Source organism: Aethalodelphis obliquidens, unplaced genomic scaffold, assembly GCF_003676395.1.
Source record: "Aethalodelphis obliquidens isolate GAN/ISIS:26980383/991018 unplaced genomic scaffold, ASM367639v1 scaffold4, whole genome shotgun sequence".
NCBI lineage: Eukaryota > Metazoa > Chordata > Mammalia > Artiodactyla > Delphinidae > Aethalodelphis > Aethalodelphis obliquidens.
In genome coordinates this window covers 5443418-5458818 of record NW_020837948.1, presented here as the reverse complement: position 1 = coordinate 5458818, position 15401 = coordinate 5443418, and the positions used below count along the sequence as shown (strand labels likewise).

The following is a 15401-nucleotide window of genomic DNA, read 5'->3' as shown; positions in this document are numbered from 1 at the left end:
GCACGAACCCGCGTCCCTTGCATCGGCAGGCGGACTCTAAACCACTGCGCCACCAGGGAAGCCCCAGGCATGGATAACTTCTGCTCTTCCTGTTTCTTGGGTTCTAGCCCCAAAGCCATCAAAATCTTTCCTTGTCCTTCCAGGTGTCTCCAGTGCTGTGCCCTGGCTGTGTGCTCTTGCTCTTAGAAGCCCAGAGAATTTTGCTTTCCCCTCTTCTATGACCCTTAACCTATTTTAACACATTATTAAGGGCCTCTGTCTGTCAGTTGGGGGCACTTCCTGAAGGAGGGGCTTTTGTCTGGCCTGTCTCTCAGCTTTAGCCCAGAGCATCACAATTGCAGGGTGCTTGTGACTCTTTTGCTGAACAGAGGTGCTCGGCCTCCTTGGGAAGAGAGGATCTGTGGGTAGACCAATGGGGAGCTCTCCCCTCCAGGGGCCTGCCGGCTAGTAACATACTGGAATGTCCAAGAGTGACTTCATAAAGCAACGATGCCCTCTGTGGACACTCCTCTGAGGCCTCTTGGAATCTAGATGCTGAGGAGATTCCTAAGCAGAGATTTTCTGTTGGATGGTAAAAGCAAGGAATAAAAATTGAAAATTTGGAAAATGTCTCAACACTTTTATCACCAGAACCACACAAGAGTCCGTCCTAGCTCACTGTTTGAGGATGTGTCGCCGCTGTTCTATGAGACGTTATGGAAATCTCAGTAAATACTCTTTATTTCTCTTTCTTGTTAAGAAGTGTGCAAATGGCAGTGTTGGGTCTCGTAGCCTCTTCCCACAGGCACTCATCCACTTCGCAGACTGAGGGGCTCGTCCTGGATAATCTGATTTCTCCAACTGGTGAGGCTGGTGAAGTCTCAGCCAAACAGTTGTTTCCTCGGCTTTCCTGTCACAATTGGCTGTTAATCAAGCGTTCAGTCGCACCCTTATTTGACCTGTAGACTGAATGACTAGTTTGACTCCATTTTGTCCTTTTTTATTCCCTACTATGTTAGATAATTTGAAGCCTTTTTTTTGGGTAATAGACCTGATTTCAAATCAGATAATGAAAATTATATATCTTGTTTTTAATAGGTTATAAAAGTATATAAATCTATATTTTTTTACTGTGTGAGACTGGGTTCACTTGTTACATATAATGGGGAAAAAGTAATACATACTCTCTGAGAAAAATTGGAAAGCACAGATGAACATAAATAAATAGGAAAAAGGATTACCTATAACCTCACTATCCGTAGGCAGACAATATCAACATTTTGGCATACTTCATGCCGAATTTTTTTCTACCTATTTTGCACAGTTGAGATAATTTTGAGTAGAGAATTCTTATCTTGCTTTCTTTCTGTTTTGCTATCCAGTGGCTCATAAACATTTTTCTAAATCATGAAAAAGGCATAGACATGTTGTAGTGTCTGTATAATATTCCATGAAATGGATATGCCATGATTTGCTTAACCTGTCTTTTTTTGGTTAGACTTTTAAATTGTTTCCAAATTCTCACAGCAAATATTGCTGGGATAAACATGTTTGACTAAAGTCACTCTTTGCATTTCAGATTGTATTCTCTTGGGGTAGATTCCTTGGGTCTGAGGATACAAACAGAACTAAGGCTTTTCAGAAAAGTTGGTCAGTTTACATTCCCCTGGCAGTTTATGAGACTGCTCCGTTGCACTACACTCTTGCCAGCACTAAATGTTATCACATTTAAGCCTTTGCTAATTTTATAAGCAAAATTACTGGTTTTACTTAATTTGTACCTCCCCAATTAGTAGTGCTACTGAACATTTTGGAGGGAACTTCATGCCATTGTATTTCTTTAATGAGTTGACTGTGTGTTTGCCCATTTTTTCTTAGGGTGGTCAGTTTTTTATGATTGATTTGTAAGCACTTGTATGGCTGATTATTTGATTAGCAGTTTTCCCTACTAGACTGACAATATTTAGTTTTGCTTACCTGTATCCCAAGTGCCTACTGTATTGCCTGGCATGTAGTAGTCATTCAATAAAAACTTGTTGAATGAATAAATGAGTGAGTTGAACAGTAGTTACTTAATAAAAATTTGTTGAACGAGTAAATGAAGATGGTGCTTTGTTTTGCTTGAGGTGGAGTGGTAACCATTCTTTTTCACAGGTCTAGAGAGGAGGAACTGAGCAACTGAGTGGGGACAGACCCACCCAGTAATCGTCATACATATTTCAGTGGTCATTAAGTCAGCATTGCATTGCAATTTTAAAGTATATATATATGTAGATTTATATTCACAGAAGGGCGAAAGCAGACCTTTGTCCCTAAAAAAAAGTGTGCATTATGCATTACCTTACAACAGAGCTATAAGATAATCATACCTCTTATTCAAATTTTTGACAGGAGGAAAGATACTCAGTGTCAGGCATTTGTGAAGAGAGTTATAATGAGTCGTCTCTTTAAGATAATTATGATTAGCACCGTCTCAACGAATGCCTTTTTTATGGTCTTGTGGACTGATTATAAAACAAGATACAACTTGTTCAGACTTTTTGAGGTAAGCAGACAAAATGGGTCCATTTTCTTCTGTTTTACCTGTTTTATTTCTGAAAATGTTATAAGATTTTTAAGGCATTTTGTTCAAAAATTTTTTCTGTATAAGATTCTAAGGACTATTAAAATATACTCTAATATCTGGGAAGATGGTGGCAGCAGTAGTAGCAGTGACATGGTTTTTTAATCTCCCTGAATCCCCTCTTAAAAAAACAGAGCAACTAGATAGCAAAACCAAAAACCCATGGACAGGATTTATATCAAAACTAGTTAACAAGAGATCCTTACCAAGAGCCACACTGCATAGTATTAGCATCTGTAGGAGAGGAAGCAGAGGGAAGTCAGTAAGTATTCATTGGAAAGTATGATGGGCTGATGTGAGAACAGCAGTTGGTATTAGGAAGGGTGTTACCTAATCAAATACTGGGATAGCACAAGAGGTTCCCGAAATTTATGAAGGGGCTAGAACAGTCCAGACCCAATAAACTTTTAAAACTGACTCTCCATAGCTCCTTTCAAGGACAGTGCTCCACACTTAGGAGAAGTATTGGGAGTGGAATGAAAATTGAACAGGTTAGAGACCCAAAGATGAAGGAAGAGAGGTTCTGATAAAATTGGAAGAGGGGAACAGCACCAGGAAACCTTAAAAATCAAGCAACCACATTTTAAATCAAGAGGGAATATTTGAAGTTAGAATCACATTTTCTCAAAGTCCAAGAAAATAAATTTCACATAAAAAAGTGCAATAGGAAAAGATTGAGGTAAAATCCCATACAAAATTATTATAAGAAAAAAGAGAGTAAAGTGGAAAATAATATCATTGTAGATAATGAAAGCCCGCCACAAAGACATGTTCACAAAACAGATAAAAACTGTACCGTATTATTTCAGAAGAAAGTAAATGTTTAAGAAAATGATGTTAGATAGGAAAGAAAAGAGTGAGGTGACAAAAGTCAGAAAATAATTAGAAATAAAAGGAACTCATTTCAAAAATGAAGACTGAATTAGACTAAGAACAATTAGATATAGCAGATAATAGCTTAAGAGAAATTAAGAGAAATATAAGATAAAGTGGGGGAAATTCTTAAACATCAGTAAGAAATGAAGAGATAAGGATTCAAGAGAAAATGATGAAAATTGAAGATTGGGGAAAAATGATCCAACTTAAGGATAATAGGAGTCCCTGAATTTGAAACAGAAACAGAAACAAAGTAAAGGAACAGAATAAACACTAAAATCTAGGGACTTCCCTGGTGGTCCAGTGGTAAAGAATCCACCTTCCAATGCAGGGGACGTGGGTTTGATCCCTGGTCAGGGAACTAAGATCCCACATGCCACAGCACAACTAAGCCTGCGCACCACATCTACTGAGCTCGTGCACCTCAACGGGAGAGCCTGCATGCCGCAAACTACAGAACCCATGTGCCCTGGAGCCCGCATATCACACTAGAGAGAAAGCCCACATGCCGCACTAAGACCAACATAGCCACAAAAAAAAAAATCTAAAATCTAAGAAAAGTTACCTGAAATAAAAGAATTGAAACTATATTTTGAAAGTTGCATATTGAGAATATGGACTTATACAACAAACACCAGAACATATTCTACTAAAATTATTGGACTTTAAAGGAAAGAGGTGTGGGGGAAATTATAAGCATCTAGGCAAAGTGGCTTATAAGGAAAAGAAAATGAATTATTATCAGACTTTGCTATAGTAATGCTTTATGCTAAAAGAAAATAGAGTAAAACATTTAAGATACTTCAGGAAAGAAAATGTGAACCAAGAATTCTAGATCCAGCAAAACTGACTTTCAAGTATAAAGGACATAGACAAACTGTCATCAATGTTAAAAAGCTTCGCTAATATTGTTCCCATGAGCCCTTCCTTACGAATCTAGTAAAGAATAAGTTTCAGCCAACCAAAATGACTAAAGAAGTATCAACATTAGGACTGGCAATGGACATTAAAAATATGATTATTTATAGAACTAATCATAATTATGGGTGAACAAGGAGATAATGTAGCACCTAATGAATATATCCTCTGACAGTGAAGATATAGTATTGATTAAAAATGGGTAAGAATGGGGAGAGTCAATGCAAAAACAATTTTTAGCCATTTTCGGAAATCAGCTTTGTGGTGATGCTATTAGTAGTAGTATTCTGAGACTGCTGTGTGTGTAACACAAGGATAAAGCAGATGGGTCATTATGGGACAGTTTAATTCCATTATCCTCTGTGTTCTTGAGAACCAGGTTACTCATGGAAGAAAGGAGATATGGATGTAATATAGACAAAGTTAAGTGAAAGCCCTGTAGTTCTGCATTTAAATTGGAAGTATCAATATAAACTACTGAAATATTTTACCTTTATCCATTGAAAAATCTAGAACAATGATCAACTTAGCAATTATGCATCCTTAGTGACCATAATGTGATCGTTTTTTAAATTAATTAATTTTTGGCTGCGTTGGGTTTTCGTTGCTGCATGCGGGCTTTCTGTAGTTGTGTCGAGTGGGGGCTACTCTTCTTTGAGGTATGCGGGCTTCTCATTGCGGTGGTTTCTCTTACTGCAGAGCACGGGCTCCAGGTGCGTGGGCTTCAGTGGTTGCGGAGCATGGGCTCGGTAGTGGCGCACGGACTTAGTTGCTCCATGGCATGTGGGATCTTTCTGGACTAGGGATCGAACCTGTGTCCCCTGCATTGGCAGGCAGATTCTTAACCACCACGCCACCATGGAAGTCCCATAATATGATGTTGAAATACCATTTCTCACTAAAAGAAACTAGGAATTCTTAGAGAAATGGCTGATTGTAGAAAATACACCAGATGAGCTAGGAACATCTTGTTGTACACATAGCAAGGAAGCTATCAAAGATTACTGGGGTCATGTCAAAAGGGCTCAGGGGACAACTTGAAGAGGCTCCTACTGGCCAAAGATGGGAAACTTTGAGCTCAGTAAGGATAATAATTACAGTGGATTTTGAAATTCATCAAATAATCTGTAAACTTATAATTATACTAAAAAAGCTAACAGGTCACTTTTGGTTGGTGACAAGGACCTAATACTTTATCTCAAAAATTGTTGAATTAAGGGAAAAAATCAAGTATTACTGACCTTTCTTATATGAACTGTATTACTGAGTAACCACATAGTAGGTAAGGGGAAACATGTCTTTATAGAAATATCCTAGTTAATAAGTGAAAATGAAATGATAGAATATCACAATTTTTCAACCCCCAATGAATTATAGGACTTAAGCATTTTGACCATTAGTGACTGCTTCCCTCATAAAAAGAGACAACGAGACATTATATGCCTCCTATGAAAGAACAGAACCTATAATCTTTTTTTTAATTTTTTATTTTATTTTTGGCTTTGTTGGGTCTTCATTGGTGCACACGGGCTTTCTCTAGTTGCGGCGAGTAGGGGCTACTCTTCGTTGCGGTGCACGGGCTTCTCAGTGCGGTGGCTTCTCTTGTTGCGGAGCACAGGCTCTAGGCATGCAGGCTTCAATTGTTGCAGCACGTGGGCTCAGTAGTGTGGCGCGCGGGCTCTAGAGCGCAGGCTCAGTAGTTGTGGCGCATGGGCTTAGTCACTCTGCAGCATGTGGGATCTTCCCAGACCAGGGCTCAAACCCATGTCCCCTGCATTGGCAGGCGGATTCTTAACCACTGTGCCACCAGGGAAGTCCCAGAACCTATAATCTTGCCAAAAAGATCAAACGTGAATCTGATCAAGGCTTTTCATCCAGCTGCCTATTTTCAGGCAATAGAGGACAGAGGAACATGAGTGTGCAGTCAACACGATCCAGACTGGGAAATTCTGCAAGTCAAGAAAAGTTTCTATTGATAGCTTTTTTTCTTGTGTAAAGACCATACATTCTTGTTTCTCTGCATGTCTCATGATTTCTTTTTTTGAGGGTTGAAAATTGGACACTTTAAATCATATAAGATTGGAAACTCTGGAAACCAGATACTCCCCCCTCCCTAGGGTTTTATTGTTGTTGCCATTCCTTTTTTTTTTTTTTTTAAAGTGACTTCCCTGAACTATTTCGATAAAGTGTATATTCTTTGTCATGCGTGGCCACCAAAGTCTCTGCTCAGTTAGCTTAATGGTCTGCTAATGATTGAACAGAGTATTCCTTAAATGCCTGGAACAAATAAGTCTCCCAGCCTTTGCCAAGGCATGTATTTAATGCCTCAGCAGTTTACAAGTCTGCCTTAGCCTTCATTCGCTGCTTGCAAAGAATCTTAAGATTAGTTAGAGGTGACAGATCAGGGCCTTCTCAGTACTTTCCTGGTACCTTCATCGGGATCCCTAAGAGTCTTAATAACTTCTCAGTTTTATAGTTAGCCAGGGGCTTTCATACATGTTATTTTCAATGATCTCAACAGCCACCCTGGAAGGTGTGTATTAATAACACTATTTTACAAATGTTGTAAGGAAGCCCATCTGGTGGACTTAGGATTTCAAAAAAAAAAAAAAAAAAAACCCAAATCTAAAGAACTAAAGGAAAGTATGAGAGCAGTGTCTCACCAAATAGAGAATATGAGTAAAGAGAAATTATTAAAAGGAACCAAACAGAAATCCTGTAGTTGAAAAGTACAATAATTGAAATGAATTCACGAGACGGGGCTTCCCTGGTGGAGCAGTGGTTGAGAGTTTGCCTGCCGATGCAGGGGACGCGGGTTCGTGCCCCAGTCCGGGAGGATCCCACATGCCACGGAGCGGCTGGGCCCGTGAGCCATGGCCGCTGAGCCTGCGTGTCCGGAGCCTGTGCTCCACAACGGGAGAGGCCACAACAGTGACAGGCCCATGTACTGCAAAAAAAAAAAAAGAATTCATGAGAGGACTTCAACAGCAGATTTGAGCTAGTGGAAGAAAGAATTAAAGAAAAGAAAGATAGGTCAACTGAGATTTCCAGTGTGAGGAACAGAAAGTAAAATGAATAAATAAAAATAAGCAGAGACCCATGAAACACCATCAAACATACAAACATGCATGCAATAGGTGTCACAGAAGGAGAGGAGAGAAAAGGTAGAAAGAATATGTGAAGAAGTAATGGCCAAAAACTCCCCGAGTTTTATGAAAAACATTAATCTGCACATGCAAGAAGATCAACAAACTCCTAGTAGGATAAACCCAGAGATCCACCTAGACACACTATAAACAATTTGTTGAAAGACAAAGACCAAGGGAGAATTTGAGACCATCAACAGAGAAGTGATTCATTACATAAAAAGGATCCTCAATAAAATGAATAGCTGATTTCTCATCCGAAGCCACAGGGGCCAGAAGGCAAGCGATGTCATATTCAAAGTGCTGAAAGAAAGACTGTCCAACAAGAATTCAACACCTAGAAAAAACTGTCCTTCAGAAATGGAGAGGAGAAAAAGAAAACTGGAGAGGAGTAATGTCAGTGAAAATGCAGAGTAGGTAGCTCCAAGAGGCCACCTGTCCACAGAAACACCTAAAAAGAGGGCAAAATGGTCAGAACTCTGGAAAATAGCCAAAGGTTTATAGTAACTGAGTGAACACTGAATCAAGAAAGGGGCAACTTAAAAAAGGTAGGAAAACTTTGTAGCATTTTTACTTGTCTTTGGCCCACACCCCTCCTCAGCATGGTGATGGTTCTGAAGGTGGCAGCCTGTGTTCCCCACGTGGGACCCTAGTCCCTGGGTCCAGAAACAACAGAGAAGATTTTGTTCTTAAAGAATTGTTTGTCTGTTTTGACCTATCTGAGGGGGCTGCCTGAAGGACTGATCCAAAGCTATTCTCTTTGTTTTGGATAATCTGGAACTTTCTCAGGACAAAAAGGTGGCTATGCAGAGGGCATTTCTCAAAACCACTGAAAAGCAAATGAATGACCCACTGCCACCTGGAGCAAAAAAATAACACTTGAGGCAAACAATAGATACGCTGAAAGCCTGAGAGGACAATCCAGGGAGAGAGATTCTTTGGAAAGATAGGACATTGAAAAACTCCCATGTATGCCATACATTCACAGGACAAGACACATGCTTAGGAAATAACTGAGAACATCCCACGCTTTCACTGTGACTGATCTTTAGGCTCAGCAGAAGCCCAAAGTGAATGCTAATGTACAGCTGTAAGTGGCCTGGCTCAGCATTGAAGGAGTTCCTCAACACAGAGCCCATCTGCAAAGACTAAGAGAGTTTTTCTTCTCCCTCCCTTCCTCTCTCCTTTTCTCTTCCTTCCTTCTTTCCTTCCTTACTTTCTTTCTCTCTGTCTTCTTTCTCCTTCCCTCCCTTCCCTCTTTTTGCCTGAGGCATTTAAGAAAATCTCTGTTTACTAGCTGACCAGAAACTACAGAGGAAGAGACTTCAGAGACCATACATTACAAAGAATACAGTCTTTACAAAAATTGTTTAGACAAGTCACTAAACAAACAGCTACTACCCACAAAAAGCAACAAAAACAAACCCTGAGGAGAGGGAAGAATTTGATTTCCAGAGTTACCACATTGTACAACTTAAAATGTCCAGTTTTCAAAAAAAAGTATGAAGCATGCAAAGCAACAAGAAAGGATGGCTTTTACACAGGAGAAATGAACAGAAACTAGTAATGGGAATTACTAGACAGAGACTTAAAGTCAACTATGTAAAATATGCTCAGAGACCTAAAGGAAACCACAGGCAAAGACCTAAAGGTAACCAGGAGAACAGTGTTTCAGGAAATAGAATATATCAGTAAATAGAAATTATAAAAAGGAATGAAACAAATTCTGGAGCTGAAAATATAATAATTAAAAAATTCACTAGAGGGTTCAAGAGCAGATTTGAGCAGCCAGAAGAAATAATCAGTGAACTTGAAGGCAAATCACTTGGACTTATTCAGCCTGAGGAGCAGAAGGAAAAAAGAATGATGAAAATGAACAGAGTCTAAGAAACTTGAGGGGCGCCATCAAGCATATTAACATACACACGCATTCCAGAAGGAGAGGAGAGAGAGAAAGAGGAAGAACGAATATTTGATGAAATAATCGCCCAAAACCTTGCAAATTTGATAAAGAATATATACATCCAAGAAGCTCAGTGAATTCCAAGAAGGAGAAACAAAGAGATCCACACTGAGGCACATTATAATCAAGCTATCAAAAGTCAAAGACAGAATCCTGAAAGCAGCAAGAGAGAAGCAACTTGTTACATATAAGGAATCCTCCATAAGATTAACAGCTGATTTCTCCTCAGAAACTATGAGGACAGTGGCAGTGAAATGACATATTTAAAGTACTGAAAGAAAAATATTGTCAACCAAGAATTCTATATCTAGCAAAACTATCCTTCAAAAAATGACGAAGAAATTAAGATATTTCCAGATAAACAGAAGCTGAGGGAGTTTGCTTCTGGTAGACCTGTGCTACAAGAAATGCTAAAGATAGTCCTTTAGGTGGAAATGAAACTAGATAGTACCTTAAGCCCTATGACAAAATAAAGAACACTGATAAATGTAACTACATAGGTGAATATAAAAGCCAGTATTGTATTTTGGTTTCGTAGCTCCTTTCTTTGTCTGTATGGTTTAAAATATGAATGCACAAAACAATAATTATATAGTTAATGGGCACTCAGTGTATTCAGATGTATTTTGTGACAACAGAAACATGAAGAGGGGGATGGAGCTGTGTAGGAACAGAATTGTTAATATACTATTGAAGCTAAGGTGGTATTAGTTAAAAATGGATTGTTGTACATTTAAGAGGTTGATTGTAATCTCAAGGGTAACCACCAAGAAAATAACTTTAAAAATGCAGAAAAAGAAATGAGAAAAGAATCAAAATGGTACACTACAAAAAAACCCCTAAAACACCAAAGAAAGCAGTAATGGAGGAACTGAGGAACAAAAAAGATGTGACATATATTAAACAAACAGCAAAATGGCAGGAGTAGTTTCTTCCTTATCAGTAATTACTTTAAATATAAATGAATTAAACTGTCCAATTAAGACAGAATTGATTCTTTAAAAAATCCAAATATATGCTGTCTACAAGAGATTCACTTGAGATCCAGATACAAATAGGTTGAAAGTGAAAAATGCAAGAAGGTATTCCATGCAAATAGAAACCAAAAGAGAACTGGGTTGGGTATACTCATATCAGACAAAATAGACATTAAAGTAAAATGTTACAAGAGACAAAGAAGGACATTATGTATTGACAATAGGGTCAGTTCATCAATAAGATATAATAGTTTTTCTCAAGTACCTATGGAGCATTCTACAGGATAGACCATATGTTAGGCAACAAAACAAGTCTCAGTAAATTAAAAACTATTGAAATCATACAGAGTATTTTTCTGACAACTATGGAGTAAAACTAAAAATCAGCAACAGCAGGAAAACTGGAAAATTTCCAAATATATGGAAATTAAACAACACATTCTTAAATAACCAATAGGTCAAAGAAAGAATCACAAAGGAATTTAGAAAATACTTTAAGACAAATGAACATGAAAATACAACATAATGAAACTTATAGGTTGCAACAGAAGCAGTGCTCAGAGTGATATTTATACTTGTAAGTGCCTGCATTAGAAAAGAAGAAAGATCTCAAATTAATAACCTAATTTTACACCTTAAGGAACTAGAAAAAGAGGAACAAACTATACCCAAAACTAGCAGAAGAAAGGAAACAAAAAAGATTAGAGTGAGAAACAAAATAGAGAAATAATAGAGAAAAGTCAATAAAATAAAAATTCAGTTCTTTGAAAAGATCAACAAAATTCATAAGCCTTTAGTTAGATTGACTAAGAAAAAGAAGACTTAAATTACTAATAACAGAAATGAAAGTTGGGACATTACAAATGACCTTATAGAAAAGAAAAGTTTTATAGCAGAATACTGTGAACACTTTGTACACCAACAAATTAGATAACCTAGATGAAATGGACAAAATCCTGGAAGCATACCAACTACCAACCTGACTCAAGAAGAAATAGAAAACAGACATACTGAAACAGACCTGTAAATAAAGAGATAGAATCACTAATCAAAAAACCTCCCAACAAAGCAATGCACAGGACCACATGTCTTCACTAGTTAATTTTACCCTGCATTTTAAAAAGATTGAATGCCAATCCTTCTCAAACTCTTCCAAAAATAGAAAAGGAGGGAATATTTCTGAATTCATTCTGTGAGGCCAACATTACCCTGAGACCAAAGCCAAAGACATCACAAGAAAGCTAGAGACCAACATCCCTTATGAATATAGGTGCAATAATAGTTGAGATACTTACATCTGAACCCAGCAGCATGCTTAAAAAGATTATACACCATGACCAAGTGGGATTTATCCCAGGAATGCAAGCGTGGTTCAACATAGAAAAAATCAACGAATGTAATACATCAATAGAATGAAGGAAACAATTGATATAATTATCTCAGTAGATGCTGAAAAAGCATTTGGCAAAATCCAACACCCTTTCATGATTAAAAAACCAAACAAACAATTTGAACTAGAAATAGAAGGAAAATTTCTTGACTTGATAATGGGTAATTATGAAGAAATCCACAACTAACATCATACCCAGTGGTGAAAGACTGAAAATCTTTCCCCTAAGATAAGGAATAAGACAGATGCCTGCTTTCACCATTATTCAACATTGTACTGGAAGTTCTAGCCAGAGCATTTAGGCAAGAAAAAGAGTTAAAATTTATCCAAATTGGAAAGGAAGAACCGAAATTATCTTTATTTGTAGATGACTTGATCTTATGACTTGATCTTAGAAAATCCTAAAGAATACACACATATACAAACTCAACTATTAGAGCTATTAAATGAATTCAGCACAGTTGCAGGATACAAGATTAACAACAAAAATTAGTTGTATTTCTATACACTAATATGAACAATCTGAAAAGGAAATTAAGAAAATTCCATTTATAGTAGCATTCAAAATAATAAAATACCTAGGAATAAATTTAGCCAAGGAGATGAGAGATGTGTATACTGAAAATTATACAACTTTGCTGAAAGAAATTAAATAAGACCTAAATAAATGTAAAGACATCCTATATTCATGGATTACAAAACTTAAGAGGACTATCCAAAGTGATGTACAAATTCAATTCAATCCCTATCAAAATTTCAACAGCCTTTACAAAAAAGAAATTGAAAAGCACATCCTTAAATTCATATGAATGTGAATAGCCAAGACAACATTGAAAATGAAGAACAAAGTTGGAGGACTTGCACTTTCTGACTTCAAAACTTACTACAAAGATACAATAATGAAAAGAGTGTGGTACTCACATAAGGACAGACATAGACCTATGGAATAGAATTGAGATTCTAGAAATAAATCCAAATATCTATGGCCAATTGACTTTTGACAAGGGTGCCAAGACTTTTCAGGGGGAGAAAAATAATCTTTTCATCAAATGGTGGTAGGACAACTTGATATCCACATGCAAAAGAGTAAAGTTAGACCCCTGCCTCACACCATATATAAACATTAACTTTGGACTTTCCTGGTGGTGCAGTGGTTAAGAATCTGTCTACCAATGCAGGGGACACAGGTTCAATCCCTGGTCCAGGAAGATCCCACGTGCCGTGGAGCAAGTAAGCCCGTGCACCACAACTACAGAGCCTGCTCTCTAGAGCCCGCAAGCCACAACTACTGAGCCCAGGTGCCACATCTACTGAAGCCTGTGTGCCTGGAGCCCGTGCTCCGCAACAAGAGAAGCCACTGCAATGAGAAGCCCTCAAACTGCAACGAAGAGTAGCCCCCATTTGCCGCACCTAGAGAAAGCCCATGTGCAGCAATGAAGACCCAACGCAGCCACACCCACACAAAAATTAACTGAAAATGGATCAAAATCCAAAATATATAAACTAGAAGAAACTCTTAGAAGAAAACATAGGGGTAAATCTTTATGACCTTGGATGTGGCAATGGATTCTTAGATATGACATTAAAAGCACAGGAAACAAGAGAAAAAATAAATTGGACTTCATCAAAATTAAAAACATTTGTGAATCTAAGGATACAATCAAGAGAGTGAACATATGACCCACAGAATAGGAGAAAATATTTGCAAATTATATATCTGGTAAGGGATTAATATCTAGAACATATAAAGAATTTCCACAACTCAACAACAACAACAAAAACCCAATTCAAAAACAGGCAAAGGACTTGAATAGACATTTCTCCAAAGCAGACATACAAATGACCAGTAAGCGCATAAAAAGATGTTCAGCATCACTAGTCATCAGAATGCAAAATGCAAATCAAAACCACAATGAGATACAACTTCACACCCATTAGGACAGCTAGTATAAAAACAAACAAAACCCCTCTCCCCATAGAATGGAAAATAGGGCTTCCCAGGTGGCGCAGTGGTTGAGAGTCCGCCTGCTGATGCAGGGGACGTGGGTTCGTGCCCCGGTCCGGGAAGATCCCACATGCCACGGAGTGGCTGGGCCCGTGAGCCATGGCTGCTGAGCCTGCGTGTCCAGAGCCTGTGCTCCGCGATGGGAGAGGCCACAACAGTGAGAGGCCCGCATACCGCAAAAAAAAAAAAGGAAAATAACAGGTGTTGATGAGGATGTGGAGAAATTAGAACCCTTGTGCATTGCTGATTGGAATGTGAAGTCATGCAGCCACTATAGAAAATATTTTGGTATTTCCTCAAAAAGTTAATCATAGAATTACCATATGATCCAGCAATTCCACTTCCAGGTGTATACCCCCAAAAACCGAAAACAGGGACTCATACAGATAGTCACACAGCAATGTTCATAGCAGCATTATTCTCAATAGCCAAAAGGTGGGAGCAACTCATGTATCCATCAACCAGTGAATGGATAAAGAAGATTTGGTATATTCATAAAATGGAATATTATTCAGCCCTAAAAAGGAATGGAATTGTGATACATGCTACAATGGGGGTGAACCTTGAAAGCATCATGCTGAGTGATATATAAACCAGACACACAAAGGGCAAAAATTATATGGTTGCACTTATATGAAGTACCTAGAATAGGCAAATTCATACAGAAAGTAGAATAGAGTTTACTATGAGATGGCTAGAGAGGAGGATGGGAATTATTGTTTATTAGATACAGAGTTTTTGTTTAGGATAGTGAAATAGTTCTTGGAGTGGATAGTGGGGATAATTGTGTAATAATGTGAATACTTAATACTACTGAATTAATTGTATACCTAAAAATGCTTTAAAATGATCAATTTCATGGTGTGTATATTTTACCACAATCAAAACCTAAAGATAATAAATACTCAAAATGAACCCCCTCCCTACTGAATTCTACACTTTAAAATGATGAATTTTATGGTACATGAATTATATCTCAATTTTAAAAATTATTGAGCTGACCTGTTGGAAAGAGCAACAGAATAAAATCCAAAGGGAGAAAAAGGAAGGAAAAGTAAAGGAAAAAAAAAAAAAAGGAAAGTAGAAACAACCTAAGAGTCTGTCATCGGATGAATAGATAAAGAAGATGTGGCACATATATACAATGGAATATTACTCAGCCATAAAAAGAAACGAAATTGAGCTATTTGTAATGAGGTGGATAGACCTAGAGTCTGTCATACAGAGTGAAGTAAGTCAGAAAGAGAGAGACAATTACCGTATGCTAACACATATGTATGGAATTTAAGGAAAAAAATGTCATGGAAAACCTAGGGGTGAAACAGGAATAAAGACACAGACTTACTAGAGAATGGACTTGAGGCTATGGGGAGGGGTAAGGGTAAACTGTGACAAAGCGAGAGAGAGGCATGGACATATATACACTACCAAACGTAAGGTAGATAGCTAGTGGGAAGCAGCCGCATAGCACAGGGAGATCAGCTCGGTGCTTTGTGACCGCCTGGAGGGGTGGGATAGGGAGGG

General features: G+C 38.0%; 1 protein-coding gene across 1 annotated transcript in view; it reads left to right on the top strand.

Annotated features, from left to right (window-relative positions):
* Positions 1-15401, top strand: part of CATSPER3 (cation channel sperm associated 3) — a 43589-nt gene continuing 28188 nt past the window's right edge. The window contains exons 1-2 of the mRNA XM_027097071.1: positions 1-707; positions 2371-2524. Coding sequence (XP_026952872.1) covers positions 607-707; positions 2371-2524 — 255 coding nt within the window. The 5' untranslated portion in view covers positions 1-606. The remainder of the gene's footprint in view (positions 708-2370; positions 2525-15401) is intronic.